General features: G+C 40.2%; 3 protein-coding genes across 6 annotated transcripts in view; 2 read left to right on the top strand and 1 right to left on the bottom strand.

The window, feature by feature from the left end:
- The window catches only part of iqgap3 (IQ motif containing GTPase activating protein 3), a 52,721-nt gene extending 50,794 nt beyond the window's left edge, over positions 1-1,927 (top strand). For both annotated transcript variants that reach the window (XM_061881846.1, XM_061881845.1), the window contains exons 37-38: positions 1,547-1,655; positions 1,740-1,927. In XM_061881846.1, the coding sequence (XP_061737830.1) occupies positions 1,547-1,655; positions 1,740-1,853 (223 nt within the window). In that variant the 3' untranslated portion in view covers positions 1,854-1,927. The remainder of the gene's footprint in view (positions 1-1,546; positions 1,656-1,739) is intronic.
- On the bottom strand, positions 1,266-12,043 carry LOC133539724 (ankyrin repeat domain-containing protein 34A). The gene is made up of 2 exons (XM_061881851.1): positions 11,904-12,043; positions 1,266-7,130 (listed from the first exon to the last, which is right to left on the bottom strand). Exon 2 carries the CDS (start codon positions 7,083-7,085, stop codon positions 5,505-5,507), a length of 1,581 nt encoding a protein of 526 aa, XP_061737835.1. The 5' UTR covers positions 7,086-7,130; positions 11,904-12,043; the 3' UTR covers positions 1,266-5,504.
- A 5,798-nt stretch (positions 12,044-17,841) lies between these two features.
- The window catches only part of gon4lb (gon-4 like b), a 32,551-nt gene continuing 31,849 nt past the window's right edge, over positions 17,842-18,543 (top strand). For all 3 annotated transcript variants that reach the window (XM_061881844.1, XM_061881843.1, XM_061881842.1), the window contains exon 1: positions 17,842-17,980. The gene's annotated coding sequence lies outside the window, so the exon portion shown is untranslated. The remainder of the gene's footprint in view (positions 17,981-18,543) is intronic.

Below are 18,543 nucleotides of genomic sequence, written 5' to 3'. Positions count from 1 at the left end.
AGTTTTTCGTCCGCTTGTAACTCCCAAACCGTTTATCCGAATGATCCCGTTCAAGCGTCGAAACGTTCAGCCCATTCAGGACATGCGTGCTCATGCAACAAACATTCCCCAATATTACCGTTTTTTACAGTGAGTAATCATTTTTTTTTTTTTTTTCGACGACTCCTCCCACTTTTATCAAATAATTTCAACCATTGCACCAATAAAACATTTGTCTAAAAAAAATAAAACTACATTTTTTTCTAAACCCAAATATTTTACCGAATTTACAATTTTCCAACTTGTCCAGGGTGTACCCCCGCCTTCCTCCCGATTGTAGATGAAATAGGCACCAGCGCCCCGCGACCCCAAAGGGAATAAGCGGTAGAAAATGGATGGATGGACGATTTTCCAAAAATATTGGACAATATAATTGGCACTCATCCCACCATTCTCACTTACGGTCACGATTTTTTCCCACCTAAAATTAACCTTGACTGCAAGTAGATATTCCACACTATCAAAAAACATATTTTTTTGTAGGTAAAAAAATATATCTTTAGTCTGAAATTTGCAAAAAGGCAATACTTTCGCTGAATCGCTCTTTTAACATTCAGAGTTGGACATAATTTGGAAAGCTAATCAGTTTGGCTGAGAGGATAACGCGCATGCCTTTTATCTCACTGAGGTGGGTTCAAACCCCAGAAGGGACCAACTAAACAAACCCTACTTTAAACAAGTTTACATCTATGAGTCTTATATGTTTTATTGTAAAGAAAAAACATTGGTTTGTACCCCAAATTAGCCAAAAAGGTAGTTCTCTCGCACATATGTTTTCTACCCAAAGCGGCAAACTGGTTTGAAAGCCTGGCTGTTTTGTACAGCGGTTAGTTAGCATGATCGATATCATTAATTTGGTTAATTTAGTAAGTTAATTCTGTGATGCATACTTCCTTGGCCAATTGTGTAGCCAGTCTCATAGTATAATTCCAACTATAATAAAATATTTTTTTCTAAATTCATAGTATGTTGCAGTACAGTTTCCTATCTTCAACATTCATATTTTCCCTACAATCACAGTATTTCTACATTCAAACCATTTCACAGCTAAACCTTTTCCACATTTCCTTTTCCATTCCACTTTTTTTCAATATTCAATCATTCCTACTGTTCATTCAAGCAAATTCGTACAATTATTCGGAATTGTATGTTTTAGTTCCATGTGAAAGTTTCTTAAAAAAACGTGTTTGTTTGCATATGAGAATGAGAAAATTAAATAAAAATACTTGTTTTCACACTTTATTTGAAGATCAAACAGACATTCACAAAGTGCTCACTGCAAACTCCATTGTGTTGACTTTCTCTTAACAACTTTTTGACTTTTTAAGGACTATCTGAGCACTTATATAGTACTTTAAAAAAAAAAAAAAATACAGTGGAAGCATTATTAAATATATTCCTGTTGCCCACCAAGTGTTGGAATCTAAGACTTGATGTTAAAACCAAACAGTTGAATTATTCATTCCTGTAAATTTGTGAAAGTAACATCTGGTTTGTTTCCTCCCAGGTTCAAGAATGTCATATTTGACATTGTTAGTGGACCACACAACGGAACCTTCTTTGTCACGGCGCGCTTCCTCGGCGTGGACATGGAACAGTTCCTGCTCAAGTACCAGGTACCCGCTTGGCAGCGCCCTTCCCCGTCTGCACCCAAACCCGGGTAACTTCATACCCTATTCCGTGTGTGTGTGTGTGTGCAGGACCTCCTGCAATTGCAATATGAAGGTGTGGCCGTGATGAAGATGTTTGACAAAGCCAGAGTCAACGTCAACTTGCTCATCTTCCTCCTCAACAAAAAGTTCTTCAAGAAATAAAAGGTCTTTTTATGCTTTTTTTTTTTTTACATTATCGTTGTTAGAGGATGAATAAACAAGAGACATCTTGAGCAGTCTTTGCACGTCTGTAATGACACAGAAGCCGGACGTCGTTCCTGTTTTTCTCGTTTTGGGAGTCCCACATGAGAATAGTAACGTTGGAATTTTTATTGCACACAATCAAAAGTGGTTCATTTAGTACAAAATATCACATTTGTCCGACACACGCATGCACGCAGCGCACGTCTTCACAGTCCAACATCGCCATGTTGACTCAAGAATGTTAAAGTGCATCATAAATACAAGTCTTTATCACGTTATTGATCATTGATTATTCATTACAGCGGCAACAAAGACTTTTAAATATTTTCCATTAAAAACCTAAAACCGATTTCTTTTTTTTTTTGGGTTTTTTACTCCTAGCTAGCATCAAACTGGAAAAGACCCCACGGATCAAAGGAAAGAAATATCAATGATGTTCTTTTTTTTTGTGTTTTTGAACGGCTGAGATGGAGCCTTGAGTGCCCTCTGGTGGTGGAAAAAAGTTCATATTATGTTTGCCTTCAGCCCGCGGCACCTTTTAATAAAATAAATGCAGTTTTCTTGGTGTGTCCGGGAAACTGTAGGTCTGAAACATCAACCCTGAATTATTTTTAGTCCAGAGGGCGGAGACTTTATGCTTCTGCAACCAAACACTTTTTAGCTTCAGGTAGAAACCACTGTGCCCTGACTGGTTGTTTGCTAAATATACTTAAACATAGTACCAAATACTGCAGTCAGTCTGTTCGCTAAAATACGTAAACTTAGTACAAATTACTGAAACAGTCTGTTTGCCAAAGATTTTTAACGTAGTACAAAGTACTGCAATCAATTTGCTAAATATCTTTAACATAGTACAGAGTACTGAAACAGTCTGTTTGCTAAGATACGTAAACTTAGTACAAAGCACTGCAATCAGTCTGCTAAGATACGTAAACATAGTACAAAGTACTGCAATCAGTCAGTTTGCTAAATATAGTTAAACTTAGTACCAAATGCTGAAATCAGTCTGTTTGCTAAGATATGTGAACTTGGTACAAAGTACTGCAGTCAGTCTGTTAAGATACGTAAATTTAGTACAAAGTACTGAAACAGTCTGCTTGCTAAGATATGTAAACTTTGTACTAAGTTTACATATCTTAGACTGATTGCAAACATCTGTACTAAGTACTACAGTCTGTTTGCTAAATTTACACTACACAGTACCATGTGCTAAGATACGTAAATTTAGTATAAAGTACTGCAATCAGTCTGTTTGCTAAGATACGTAAACTTGGTACAAAGTACTGCAATCAGTCTGTTTGTTAAATATACTAAAACGTAGTACCATGTGTTAAGATACATAAACATAGTACAAAGTACTGCCATCAGTCTGTTTTCTAAATATCTTAAACGTAGTACAAAGTACTGCAATCAGTTTGCTAAAGATCTTTAACGTAGTACAAAGTACTGCAACCGTCTGTTTGCTAAGATATGTAAACTTAGTATAAAGTATTGCAATCAGTCTGTTAAGATACATAAACTTAGTAAAAAGTACTGCAGTCTGTTTGCTAAATATACTCAATGTAGTACCATATGCTAAGCTACGTAAATTTAGTACAAAGTACTGCAATCAGTCTGTTTACTATGATACATAAACCTAGTACAAAGTACAGCAATCATTCTGTTTGCCAAGATTTGTAAATGTAGTACAAAGTACTGAAATAAGTCGGTTTGCTAAGACACAAACTTAGTACCAAGAACTGCAATCAGTCTGTTTTCTAAATATACTTAAATGTAGTACCATGTGTTAAGATACGTAAACATAGTACAAAGTACTGCAATCAGTCAATTTGGTCAAATACGTAAACGCAGTACCAAGTACTGCGATCAGTCAATTTGGTAAAATGCGTAAACGTAGTACCAAGTACTGAAATCAATTTGCTCAAATATGTAAACGTAGTACCAAGTACTGCAATCATTCCATTTGCTCAAATATGTAAACGTAGTACCAAGTACTGCAATCAGTCAATTTGCTAAGATACACAAATGTAATACCAGGTACTGCAATCAATTTGCTATGATACGGAAACGTAGTACCAAGTACTGCAGTCGATTTGCTAGGATATGTAAACGTAATACCAAGTACTGCAATTAGTCAATTTGCTAAGTCATGTAAATGTACTATCAAATACTGCAGTCAGTCAATTTGCGCAAATACCGAAACATAGTATCAAGTACTGCAATCAATCAATTTGGTAAAATGCGTAAACTTGGGACCAAGTACTGAAATCAGTCAATTCGCTAAGCTACGTAAAGGTAGTACCATCTACAGAACTCAATGTGCTGAAATACGTAAATGTAGTACGAAGTACTGAAATCAATTTGCTAAGAAATGTAAACAGTACTGAAGTAGACTGAAATCAGTCAATTTGCTAAGCTACGTAAACGTAGTACCAAGTACAGCACTCAATTTGCTCAAATACGCAAACTTAGTACCAAGTACTGCAATCAGTCAATTTGCTAAGATACGTAAACGTAGTACCAAGTACAGCACACAATTTGCTCGAATATGTAAACGTAGTACCAAGTACTGAAATCAATTTGCTAAAATACGTAAACGTAGTACCAAGTATTAAAATCAGTCTATTTGCTAGAATATGTCAATGCAGTACCAAGTACTGAAATCAGTCAATTTGTTCAAATAAGTCAATGTTGTACCAGGTACTGCAATCTGTCAATTTGCTACGATAGGTAAACGTGGTACCAAGTACTGAAATCAACTTGCTAAAATCTGTAAACGTAGTACCAAGTACTGAAATCAGTCAATTTGTTAAAATACCTAAATGTAGTACCAAGTACTGCAATCTGTCAATTTGCTAAGATAGTTAAACGTGGTACCAAGTACTGAAATCAACTTGCTAAAATCTGTAAACGTAGTACCAAGTACTGCAATCGGTCAATTTGCTAAGATACGTAAACGCAGTACCAAGTACTTCAGTCAATTTGCTCAAATACGTAAATGTATTAAGTACTGAAATCAGTCAATTAGCTACAATAAACGTAGTACCAAGTACTAAAATCAATAAATTTGCTCAAATAAGTCAACGTTGTGCCAGGTACTGCAATCAGTCAATTTACTAAGATAGGTAAACATAGTACCAATTACTATAATCAGTCGATTTAATCAAATACATAAACGTTGTACCACGTATTAAAATCAGTAAATTTGTCCAAATGGGTTAACATACTACCAAGTACTGAAATTAATTTTGCTAAAATACGTGAACGTAGTACCAATTACTATAATAAGTCGATTTAATCAAATAAATAAACGTAGTACCACGTATTAAAATCAGTAAATTTGCTAAAATGGGTAAACGTACTATCAAGTACTGAAATTAATTTAGCTAAAATATGTGAACGTAGTACCAAGTACTGCAGTCAGTCAATTTGCTAAAATGAGTAATTGCAGTACCGAGTACTGCAATCAGTCAATTTTTTAAGATACGTAAACGTAGTACCAAGTACTGCAATCAGTCATTTCAATGACCACACACGTTAAAATAGGTGCATGTCCAAAAAGTGTTGGTCCAAAAGTTTGTTGTTGGCACAGAATCAAAACATTTGGCTTCAGTCTCCGTTGGACTCTATGACCTTCTCAGCCAGGATCTCCTGGAAGGTGGAGAGCTGCTTCATCTGCTCCGTCTGCATGGAGTGTCTTCTCAGCAGCTTCTTCTTGGTCTTGAAGTCTGGACCCCGTTTTGGCGAGGCCGGGGCCACGGGAATCAGGATCTTGTGTCCGCCGTGGACCGGAGAGGGCGGTTTGCTGCCGGGCCGGATGTCTGGGATGGGTCTATGGAGGTTGATGTTGAGCGGCGGCAGGAAACCGGGCCTTGTGTGCGATATGTGGTCCAGGAGTAGGGTGCCGGAGCCGCGGCGCTCCAGGAGCCCGGGGTTGCGTCGGCGCACGCTGATTGGAGACACGGAGTTGGGGATGTTTTCTAGAGACTCCCGAGAGGAACTGGTGACCAAGGACAGAGGGGAAGCGTTGTACCTCCTACGCTCCACAGACACCCGCCCGGAGTCGGGGGACCCTGGGATGGATTCTGGACTCAGGTGGTTGTCTGACTCCGAGTGCTCCACACGGGGGAGTTTGGGGTGAGGCAGGAACTGTGCGGTCCCGACGCTAGGTGGTCCGGTCTTTTCCTGGGACTCTGGCGCCGTGTTCCTGCGGTATAGGACTTGGTGCTGATGGACCTGGTCATCCCAGGACGGCGCAGCGCAGTCTTCGAAGGAAGTCAGGTCCACGACTTTGACCGAGCATGGGTCGTGAGTCTCGATGCTGTGTCGCCGTGACAACAGGGGTCTCGTCGGCTCGGCGAGGCGCAGCCCGTTCATTTCTATCAATGCTCTGCTCAGGTCGCAGCCGCTCTCCTCCTCATCCAGGCACCCCCTCGCACTTTCCTGGTTGACCGCGCACGACACCGAGGGCGCCACCAGGCCCCACGGCTCCGAGTTGAGCCTCTTGAGCAGCTTGCGGGGGGGCGGCCTCTTGTCCCCGTGGGGCCGGGCGGTGGAGGTCAGGGGCAATGCGGAGGCCACGGCAAAGCTGAACATTCCGTCCTCTGCCGGCGACGAGGTGGTGATCTCCACCTCCGACGGCGACATGCAGGCGGGGGATGACTTGTCGGCCACGCCCGGAGACGGAGGAGAGTTGAGGTACTGCTTTGTCTTTTTGGTCCCGGACGGAGACGTGTCCGTTGTGATGATGATGACCTCCTTGCCTTTGGCCCTGCAGAAGTCCAACAGGATCTGCAGCGTGTCACGGTCCCCCCTGTTGAGGGCGTGCATGAGGGCGGAGCTTCCCGAGTAGTCTTTGAGGCTGGGGTCTGCCCCGTTTTGCAGCAGGAGCGAGACCACCTCCCTACCGGCCGGCTTGGCGCAGGCGTGCATCAGGGCTGTCCTCCCGCTCTTGTCGGGGATGTTGGGATCAGCGCCTTGCTCCAGCAGGTAGCGCACCATCCTGTGCCGCATCTGGGGATCCTCGTAGTTCGCCAGGCAGGCGACGGAGACGGGGGTTTCGCCGAGCTCATTGCCCTCGTTGATGTAGGCGCCGCCTTCCAGCAGCAGGCGGGTTAGCCTCAGCTTGCCCTGGAAGACGGCCTTGAGGAGGGCGTTGCCTTCCACCTGGAGGGGGCCCCCGTCTCCCATCGCTCCTCCCCCCCAACAGGAGCTCTTCTCAAGATGTCAAGGGACCTGCAGGAGGAGGAAGTGTCAGCTAATATGGGTATGATGTAACAACAGGGGTGTCAAAGTCAAATACAGAGTGGGCCAAAATTTTAAACATTAAAGCCCTGAACTTCTGGTCCTCCCAGACCTCCAGTATATTTTCAGTCTTTTTCATTAAGTTCAAATCACATGCCCGGGTTGATATCACATTACGGCAGATATCATGACGATATCAGGTTGATATCGATGGTTGGACTCGATGGTTGTTCATGCCAGCACTAACAGTTCTTGCAGATACTGGCATCAGCTGAGTGATTGTCTTGCTTTGTGCGTTGGTATGTATGTACGTGTGTGTGTGTGTGTGTGTGTGTGTGTTTGTATGTATGTATGTATGTATGTGTGTGTGTGTACGTATGTATGTGTGTGTACGTATTTTGCGTGTGTACGTCTGTTTGTGTGTGTACGTACGTTTGTGTATGTGTTTAATGTGTGTGTATGTGTGTGCGTGTATGTACGTGTGTATGTATCAATGTTTGTGTGTGTATGTATGTACGTGTATGTATGTATGTATGTGTTTACGTATGTGTGTGTGTGTTTGTTTGTGTGTGTGTCTACGTATGTATGTATGTATGTATGTGTGTGTGTATGTATATACATATGTACGTACCTGTGTTTGTGTGTGTGTGTATGTATGTGTGTGTATCTGTGTGTGGATGTGTGTATAAATGTGTGTGTGTGTATCTATGTTTGTTTTTGTGTGTGTGTACGTATGAATGTGTGTATGTCTGTGTGTGTGTGTGTGGATGTGTGTATAAATGTGTGTGTGTATCTATGTTTGTTTTTGTGTGTGTGTGTGTATATGTATGAATGTGTGTATGTTTGTGTGTGTGTGTGTGTGTGTGTTTGTATGTATGTAAGTATGTATGTATGTGTGTGTGTATGTATATACATACGTACGTACCTGTGTTTGTATGTGTGTGTGGATGTGTGTATAAATGTGTGTGTGTGTATCTATGTTTGTTTTTGTGTGTGTGTACGCATGAATGTGTGTATGTCTGTGTGTGTGTGTGGATGTGTGTATAAATGTGTGTGTGTATCTGTTTGTTTTTGTGTGTGTGTGTATGTCTGTGTTTGTGTGTGTGTGTGTTTATGTATGTATGTATGTATGTCTATATGTATGTGTGTGTACGTACGTACATGTTTGTGTGTTTAATGTTTAATTAGGGACGGCGTGGCGCAGTGGTAGAGTGGCCGTGCGCAACCCGAGCGTCACTGGTTCAAATCCCACCTAGTACCAACCTCGTCACATCCATTGTGTCCTTGAGCAAGACACTTCACCCTTGCTCCTGATGGGTGCTGGTTGGCGCCTTGCATGGCAGCTCCCTCCATCAGTGTGTGAATGTGTGTGTGAATGGGTAAATGTGGAAGTAGTGTCAAAGCGCTTTGAGTACCTTGAAGGTAGAAAAGCGCTATACAAGTACAACCCATTTATTTATTTATTATATCACATTACAATTCTCCCGTCCAAAGGCAAAACCCAGTAACTCCATTTTGGTCAAAACTGAGCTGATAATAATTTTGGAGTTCCTAGGTGATATGCTTTACATTAGTGTATGCGATATTGTAATTTTTTCCGTAAGTAAGCTGTTACGCGCATGGCAGGACCTAGCAACTACCACATAACCGCGTAGATACAACAGAAAAACCTAGTATCTCAAGGGACCAATCGGAGCTTCTTTGTCAGTCGCCTTATTGTCTTTAATGAGACATTTGCAGGAATGGGGGCCCACAGTCAACCTGATTCTGTGATATTATGGCACGAGGGGATATTTGGAAGATTGGCCCAGGATTTGGCAAGCACCTTCATTAAATGTATTGTTCTTGATTCTTCCCCTTGCATACTCTTTTGGGCAGATAACTGTGGAGGTCAAAATAAAAACTGAACGCTGTACACGGCTCTTGCCCAATGTGCAAACGCAGAATGGGGCCCACCCGAGATTGTGATAAAATATCTGGAGAAAGGGCACACGTTCATGAGAGCAGATTCAATCGGCAAGAAAATGAAAGCTCAAGAAAACATCTGTACGTTTGATGACTTTGTAGATCTTTGTAAGACAGCATCAAGATAGATTGGTTTTCCTTTGTTTTCGCAAAATCAGCTAGACGTGAGTTACTAGGTTTTGCCTTTGGACGGGAGAATTGGTATGGCGATGTCAAGTTGACAGCACATTACAGCAGGTATCATGACGATGTCAGGTCGATATCACATTACAGCAGGTATCATGACGATGTCAGGTTGATACTCCCTTTTTAGACCAGTTGATCTGCCGTTTCTTTTCTTTTTCTCCTATGTCCCACTCTCCCTTGTGGAGGGGGTCCGGTCCGATCCGGTGGCCATGTACTGCTCGCCTGTGTATCGGCTGGGGACATCTCTGCGCTGCTGATCCGCCTCCGCTTGGGATGGTTTCCTGCTGGCTCCGCTGTGAACGGGACTCTCGCTGCTGTGTTGGATCCGCTTTGGACTGGACTCTCGCGACTGTGTTGGATCCATTATGGATTGAACTTTCACAGTATCATGTTAGACCCGCTCGACATCCATTGCTTTCCTCCTCTCCAAGGTTATCATAGTCATCATTGTCACCGACGTCCCACTGGGTGTGAGTTTTCCTTGCCCTTATGTGGGCCTACCGAGGATGTCGTAGTGGTTTGTGCAGCCCTTTGAGACACTAGTGATTTAGGGCTATATAAGTAAACATTGATTGATTGATTGATATCCTATTACAGAAGGTATCATGACGATGTTAGGTTGATATCACATTACAGAATATATCATGACGATGTCAGGTTGATATCACATTACAGAAGATATGACGATTTCAGGTTGATATCACATCACAGCAGGTATCATGACGATGGCAGGTTGATATCACAGCAAGTATGAAAATGTCAAGTTGATATCACATCACAGTAGGTATCATAATGATGTCAGGGCATTATCACAGCAGGTGCTATGACAATATCACTGACATAACATGAAACTGACATCACAAATGATATCATGATGTTGTAATTACATCGCAGTCGGTATCATGATGTTGTCACTGTGACATCACAGCTGGTATCGTCATGATGATGTAACTGACATCACGGGGACGGCGTGGCGAAGTTGGTAGAGTGGCCGTGCCAGCAATTTGAGGGTTACTGGTTCGATCCCCACCTACTACCATCCTAGTCACGTCCGTTGTGTCCTTGAGCAAGACACTTCACCCTTGCTCCTGATTAGCGCCTTGCATGGCAGCTCCTTCCATCAGTGTGTGAATGGGTGAATGTGGAAATACTATCAAAGCGCTTTGGGCTCCTTAATAAGGGGTAGAAAAGCGCTATACAAGTACAACCATTTACCATTTTTTTATCACAGCTGGTATCAGGGTATCACTGCTACATTAAAGCTGGTTTCATGATAATATCATTGTGACATCGCAGCCGGTATCATGTTGATGTCACTGTGATATCACCGTGATGATGTGACTGTGACATCAAAGCTGGTATGATGTATCACTGACATCACAGCAGCTTTCATGATGGTATCATTGTGACATCACAGTTGGTATCATATCACTGACGTTACAGTAGGTATCATGATGACGTCACTGTCACATCAGCACGTATCACGATATCACTGACATCACAGCAGCTATCATGACGACATTCCAGCAGGTGTTATGATGACATCACTGTCACATCAGCAGGTGTCATGATATCGCTGTGACATCACAGCAGGTATCCACTGAGATCACAGCAGGCATCATGACATCACTGTGACATCACAGCAAGTATCATGATATTACTGTGGGCAACTAGAGGGGGGGGTTACCCACATATGCGGTCCTCTCCAAGGTTTCTCATAGTCATCATTGTCACCGACGTCCCACTGGGTGTGTGTTTTCCTTGCCCTTATGTGGGCCTACCGAGGATGTCGTAGTGGTTTGTGCAGCCCTTTGAGACACTAGTGATTTAGGGCTATATAAAAAAATAATTGATTGATTGATTGATTACTGTGATATCACAGCAGGTATCATGATATCACTTGTGACATCACAGCAGGTATCCATTGTGACATCACAGCAGGTATCATGATCTCATTGTGACATCACATCAAGTATCATGATATTACTGACATCACAGCAGGTATGATGTCACTGTGACATCACAGCAGATATCATGATGATATCACTGACATCGGCAGGTGTCATGATGATGTCACTGTGACAACACAGCAGGTATCATGTCACTCTGACATCCCCGGAGGTATCATGATGTCATAGTGACATCACAGCAGGTATTGTGATGATACTACTGTCACATCAGCAGGTATCATGATGTCACTGTGACGCCACAGCAGGTATTGTGATGATACTGCTGTCACATCAGCAGGTATCATGATGTCACTGTGACGTCACAGCTGGTATCATGATTATGTCCCTGTGACATCACAGCAGGTATCATGACGATGTCACTGTGACGTCAGAGATTCATGATGGTGTCAGTGGTATCAGCGCGCGTGTTTAACATAGAGCTAGCATAGCACACTGGCTGACATGACGTTCAATTATCAATCACGTGATGCGGTCACCTGTCCTGCAGGTGAGCCGGTGTTGATGGTGATGATGGCGATGATGAAGAGCAAATGGGAGCGTCATTAAAAAGCTGCGCATGCGGCCCTCCAGCCAGGAGCAGACATCCGTGCAACAAAGTGCATGCCGGACGCAGACACGTGACCAGAAAATGCGTTTCGCTTACCGCCGAGCAGCGCAATCTTCATCTTCTTCTTCACCATCATCATCATCAGCAGCAGCAGCAGCAGCATCGGCTGACGCATCGAGCCCGCTCTCCCACCTCCGCTTCCTCCTCCTCTTCCTCGGTGAGCAGTCAGACACTTAACCCTTCACCGACCGCCGCGCCATGTTTACAAGCACCACGTGACCGTGGCGCGCAATTAGCGCGAAGCTGACGGGCTTCTGTCACCAGGGTAACTGAAGCCCCGCCTCTTCTTTGCCAGCGATCCAAAAATGCCCCGCCCACTGAGTTATATTCGTTTTACTTTGTACGCAATTTATGGTTTCTTTCCTAAATAATGCGGCATCTAAGAATAGATTGACGAAGACGTGACGTCATGCACGCGATAAATCACGTGACGTCGCTACGACTCAGACGAAATCACGCACGCTGTAATAGGAAACTGTTGCCATGACAACGAATGGCACGTGTAAATGAATGTACATTTGTTTTTACTCATCGTGATGTTTACAAACTATGAAAAAACAAAAGCATTTTTTTAAACTGTCAATACGTTAGCTTTTTAGCCATTTTCCGAATTTGAAATAGCAAAAAAAAAAAAATGTTGGTCTTTTCAAGAAATGAAAAAAAGCTACAATTAATTTTGATATTTTTAATAAATGGGGAAACAAAAGACGATGGGTGGAAGTTGAAAAAAATGTGTTCAAGGATTGGTTTGTTTAGTTTCTGTTATTTTAGGAGAGTTCATTGACAATCGTGACTTAGTCCATTTATTTATTTATTTACTTGGTAAAAGTTTTTTTTTTAAGGCCAAAAATAGATATTCACTTAGTATTACTTTCTTTAAAAGAAAGATACATGATTGACAAGGATAATGATGCCAAAAACAGGAAAAAAAAGATGAAAAATCCTTAAAGCAGAGGTCACCAACCTTTTTGAAACCAAGAGCTACTTCTTGGGTACTGATTAATGCGAAAGGCTACCAGTTTGATACACACTTCAATAAATCGCCAGAAATAGCCAATTTGCTCAATTTACCTTTAATAAATAAATATATATATATATATATATATATATATATATATATATATATATATATATATATATATATATATATATATATATATATATATATATATATATATATAAATGGGTATTTCTGTCTGTCATTCCGTCGTACATTTTTTTTCCTTTTACGGAAGGTTTTTCGTAGAAAAATAAATGCTGAAAAAAACACTTAATTGAACGGTTTAAAAGAAACCTAGTAAACATAGTTTATCTTCAATTTCGACACTTTAAAATTCAAAATTCAACCCAAAAAAAGAAGAGAAAAAATAGCTAATTCGAATCTTTTGGAAAAAATTTAAAAAAAGAATTTATGGAACATCATTAGTAATTTTTCCTGATTAAGATTAATTTTAGAATTTTGATGACATGTTCTAAATAGGTTAAAATCCAATCTGCACTTTGTTAGAATATATAACAAATTGGACCAAGCTACATTTCTAACAAAGACAAATCATTGTTTCTTCTAGATTTTCCAGAGTAAAAGTTTTAAAAGAAATTCAATAGACTTTGAAATAAGATTAAAATTATGTTTATAGATATGCAACAACAGTTTTTGTGTTCCCTATTTCGGAGTGTACAAAATGAAGGTGTGTGTTGAGTCTGACTAGGACATAATATGGACTATACACAAATGCTTTTTATGAACATGTAATTTTGTTTATAAATTATATGCAATCTGTTGTTTCCCTATTTTTTGTTGTTGTACATGGATGAGAGTGTGTGTTGCTGAGCCCGACTTGGACATTATCTGGACTGGACCTGGTTTTAAAAACCTATTAGACAAGTCTAATTTCATTAACAAGCTGGTCAGATAAGGTCCTTTTTAAAAAAAATTTAAATAAAATAAAATGAGATTTAAAAAAAAACATTTTCTTGGATAAAAAAGAAAGGAAAATAATATAAAACAATGACATAAAAAATAGTAATTAATGATAATGTTAGTGGACCGGCGGCACACACAATCATGTGTGTTTCAGGGACTGTGTCCCTTGCAGACTGTGTTATATATGTTGTGGGAACCAGAATTTTGGTAGCAGAAAGAAGTGAAGTGAATTATATTTATATAGCGCTTTTCTCAAGTGACTCAAAGCCCTTTACATAGTGACACCCAATATCTAAGTTACATTTAAACCAGTGTGGGTGCCACTGGGAGCAGGTGGGTAAAGTGTCTTGCCCAAGGACACAACGGCATTAACTCGGAGGGCACAAGTGGGAATCGAACCTGCAACCCTCAAGTTGCTGGCACGGCCACTCTACCAACCAAGCCTTTTTTATGTGAGTGGGTGTAGATGAGTGTGAATGGGGGAGGGAGGGTTTTTTTTTGCACTAATTATACATTTTTATGGTGATTTAATTAAAACTAAATTTAAAAAAAACAAAAACAAAAGACGATGTGTTTTTTCAAAGGAAAACAGCCATCATTCGACTTTTTCAGTGTCGAAGAGCAGTAACCACATCTAAAAAATAGGTGTAATTTTTATGCTATTTTCCACCATACAACCAAAGTTGGGCAGCATGGTGGGAGAGGAGTTAGTGCGTCTGCCTCACAATACGAAGGTCCTGAGTAGTCCTGGGTTCAATCCCGGGCTCGGCATCTTTCTGTGTGGAGTTTGTGTGGGTTCCTACCACTTCCAAAGACATGCACCTGGGGATAGGTTGATTGGCAACACTAAATTGGCCCTAGTGTGTGAATGTGAGTGTGAATGTTGTCTGTCTATCTGTGTTGGCCCTGCCATGAGGTGGCGACTTGTCCAGGGTGTACTCTGCCTTCCGCCCGATTGTAGCTGAGATAGGCACCAGCGCCTCCTGCGACCCCAAAGGGAATGAGCCGTAGAAAAATGGATGGATGGATGTAATAGGAAACTGTTGCCATGACAACTAATGGCACCTGTACATGAAAGTGCATTTGTTTTTACTCATCATGATGTACACAACCTATGAAAAAACAAAAGCATTTTCTTAACTGTCGATATAGCTTTTTTTTTGCCAAATTTCCGAATTTGAAATAGCAACAATAAATGTTGGTCTTTTCAAGAAATGAAAAAAAAGCTCAAATTAATTTACATATTTTTAATAAATGAGGAAACAAAAGACGATGTGTTTTTTTTTTTTTTAAACACAATGAAAGGAAAACAGAGCTATCGTTCGACTTTTTTAGTGTCGAAGAGCTGTAACCAAATCTAAAAAAAAGGTGTGATTTTTATTTTATTTTCCACCATACAACCAAAGTTTGGCAGCACGGTGGAAGAGGGGTTAGTGCGTCTGCCTCACAATACGAAGGTCCTAAGTAATCCTGGGTTCAATCCCGTTTGCGTGGGTTCCCTCCGGGTACTCCGGCTTCCTCCCACTTCCAAAGACATGCACCTGGGGATAGGTTGATTGGCAACACTAAATTGGCCCTAGTGTGTGAATGTGAGTGTGAATGTTGTCTGTCTATCTGTGTTAGCCCTGCGACGAGGTGGCGACTTGTCCAGGGTGTACCCCGCCTTCCGCCCGATTGTAGCTGAGATAGGCACCAGCGCCCCCCGCAACCCCAAAAGGGAATAAGCGGTAGAAAATGGATGGATGGATAAAAATAGCAGTATAAAAATAGATATACTGTATAAATGTTTGCAAAAATAAAACAAAGAACCAATGGCCTAAAATATACACATTAGTGTACCAGAGACAAACAATAAGTGACGAAAAAGTATCATCCATCCATTTTCTGCTGCTTATCCCATAATCAATAAAATACTCAATAGTCAATAGTAGCTGAGATAGGCACCAGCGCTCCCCGCACCCCAAAAGGGAATAAGCAGCAGAAAATGGATGGAAGATTGTGAGTGTAAGTGTGAATGTTGTCTATCTGTGTTGGCCCTGTGATGAGGTAGCGACTTGTCCAGAGTGTACACTGCCCTCCGCCCGATTGTAGCTGAGATAGGCACCAGCGCCTCCCGCGACCCCAAAGGGAATAGGCGGTAAAAAAATGGATGGATGGACAACCAAAGTTAAAATGACAAGTCAGCAGAAACGAACAAACCCTGTGGAGCCCAAACATGATAACAGAAGTTTTGTCAAATCACTACACAGGAACCGGAAGTTGCTATTTACCGACAAAACCGCGAACTGATATGATCCGTTAATATGAAAATATTTCAGATTATATTTAAAACCCCATCATTATCTGGTCTTTTTGACGCAGTATACAAGATCACGCTGCTTTCTCCCACAGGCCACACCGCGGTATTTTATTTGATTAAGAACTTCCGGTTCCGGTGTCGGAATATAAAGAACATCCATTTTGGGCCGTTTTTTTTGTCTGTTATTTAAAATATAAACAGTTTTAAGATCTAGATCAGGGGTCACCAACGCAGTTCCTGCGGGCACCAGGTAGCCCGTAAGGACCAGATGAGTCCTTATTTTATTTGATTAAGAACTTCCGGTTCCGGTGTCGGAATATAAAGAACATCCATTTTGGTCCGTTTTTTTTTTGTGTCTGTTATTTAAAATATAAACCGTTTTAAGATCTAGATCAGGGGTCACCAACGCGGTGCCTGCGGGCGCCAGGTAGCCCGTAAGAACTAGATGAGTCGTCCGCTAGCCTGTTCTAAAAATAGCTCAAATAGCAGCACTTACCAGTGAGCTGCCTCTATTTTTTTAATTTTATTTATTTACTAGCAAGCTGGTCTCGCTTTGCTCGACAATTTTAATTCTAAGAGAGACAAAACTCAAATAGAATTTGAAAATCCAAGAAAATATTTTAAAGACTTGGTCTTCACCTGTTTAAATAAATTCATTAATTTTTTTACTTTTCTTCTTATAACTTTCAGAAAGACAATTTTAGAGAAAAAATACAACCTTAAAAATGATTTTAGGATTTTTAAACACATATACCTTTTTATCTTTTAAATTCCTTCCTCTTCTTTCCCGACAATTTAAATCAATGTTCAAGTAATTTTTTTTTATTATTGTAAAGAATGATAAATACATTTTAATTCAATTCTTCATTTTAGCTTCTGTTTTTTCAACGAAGAATATTTGTGAAACATTTCTTCAAACTTATTGTGATTAAAATAAAATAAAAATGTTCTGGCAAATCTAGAAAATCTGTAGAATCAAATTTAAATCTTTTTTCAAAGTCTTTTGAATTTATTTTAACATTTTTTTGGGGGGAAAATCTATAATAAATAATGATTTGTCTTTGTTAGAAATATAGCTTGGTCCAATTTGTTATATATTCTAACAAAGTGCAGATTGGATTTTAACCTACTTAAAACATTTCATCAAAATTTTCAAATTAATCTTAATCAGGAAAAATTACTAATGATGTTCCATAAATTCTTTTTTTAATTTTTTTTTTAAAGATTCGAATTACCTAGTTTTTCTACTAATTTTTTTCGGTTGATCTTTGAATTTTAAAGAGTCGACATTGAAGATAAACTATGTTTCAAAATGTTATTTTCATTTTTTTCGTGTTTTCTCCTCTTTTAAACCGTTCAATTAAGTGTTTTTTTTCATAATTTATTTTTTACAAAAAAACTTCCGTAAAAGGAAAAAAAATGTACGACGGAATGACAGACAGAAATACCCATTTATATATATATATATAGATTTATTTATTAAAGGTAAATTGGGCGAATTGGCTATTTCTGGCAATTTATTTAAGTGTGTATCAAACTGGTAGGCCTTCGCATTAATCAGTACCCAAGAAGTAGCTCTTGGTTTCAAAAAGGTTGGTGACCCCTGATATAGATAATGTAGTTTTCCACAAAATTAATAATTATTTACTTTTAGTATTTCAAAATGAAATTTCAGATAAACCAATTGCTTTTCTGTAGTTCATTTGCCATTAATTCTTTGAAACTAGGTGTTGCAATTGCAACAATGGTTATGAATGTGATTACGGGTTAGGGTTTCGACGTTTTATTGTGAAAGAACTCGCAGCGGAAGCTGCATTGTTGTTAGCGGAAACGAAGCCAGCTAGTGGTTAGCATTGGCTAAACGACCGAATGTATATTAACTTTGTTCAGGTAAGATATTTTTCAAGACGTTGTATTGCTTCAATGTGTCGTTTAAATATGTAACACAAATGTGTAACCTCATGAAAGTGTGGTGTTATTCATAAACACGCCATGCAGACTTAGCTTGGTGTAGCAACTTGGCATTCGTGATGTCCATTAAATGATATTTCCGAGTAACCTTATAATAATTGTTTACTTTTACCGTACAAGTCTCTCGTTAACGTTCACTTAGTTACGAGTTATTTTTAGTAATTCAGTTGAAATTAGCTGACAACTACTACTTATGTCAACATGCTTTCATCCATCCATCCATTTTCTACCGCTTATTCCCTTTTGGGGTCGCGTGGAGCGCTGGCGCCTATCTCAGCTACAATCGGGCGGAAGGCGGGGTACACCCTGGACAAGTCCCCACCTCATCGCAGTGCCAACACAGATAGACAGACAACATTCCCACTCACATTCACACACTAGGGCCAATTTAGTGTTGCCAATCAATTGATTGTATTTCCTGCTACACAAAGATTTAAAATCAATTTTGAAGTTAGAGGCGACAGACTCTGTAAATGCCAGTG

Source organism: Nerophis ophidion, linkage group LG21, assembly GCF_033978795.1.
Source record: "Nerophis ophidion isolate RoL-2023_Sa linkage group LG21, RoL_Noph_v1.0, whole genome shotgun sequence".
Taxonomy (NCBI): Eukaryota; Metazoa; Chordata; class Actinopteri; order Syngnathiformes; family Syngnathidae; genus Nerophis; species Nerophis ophidion.
Note: the sequence above shows the minus strand (reverse complement) of the source record. Positions and strands in the feature narration are given on the sequence as shown.

What these genes read in the sequence shown, in the direction of transcription:
- LOC133539724 (XM_061881851.1), bottom strand. Translation starts at nt 7,085, where the DNA reads ATGGGAGACGGGGGCCCCCTCCAGGTGGAAGGCAACGCCCTCCTCAAG.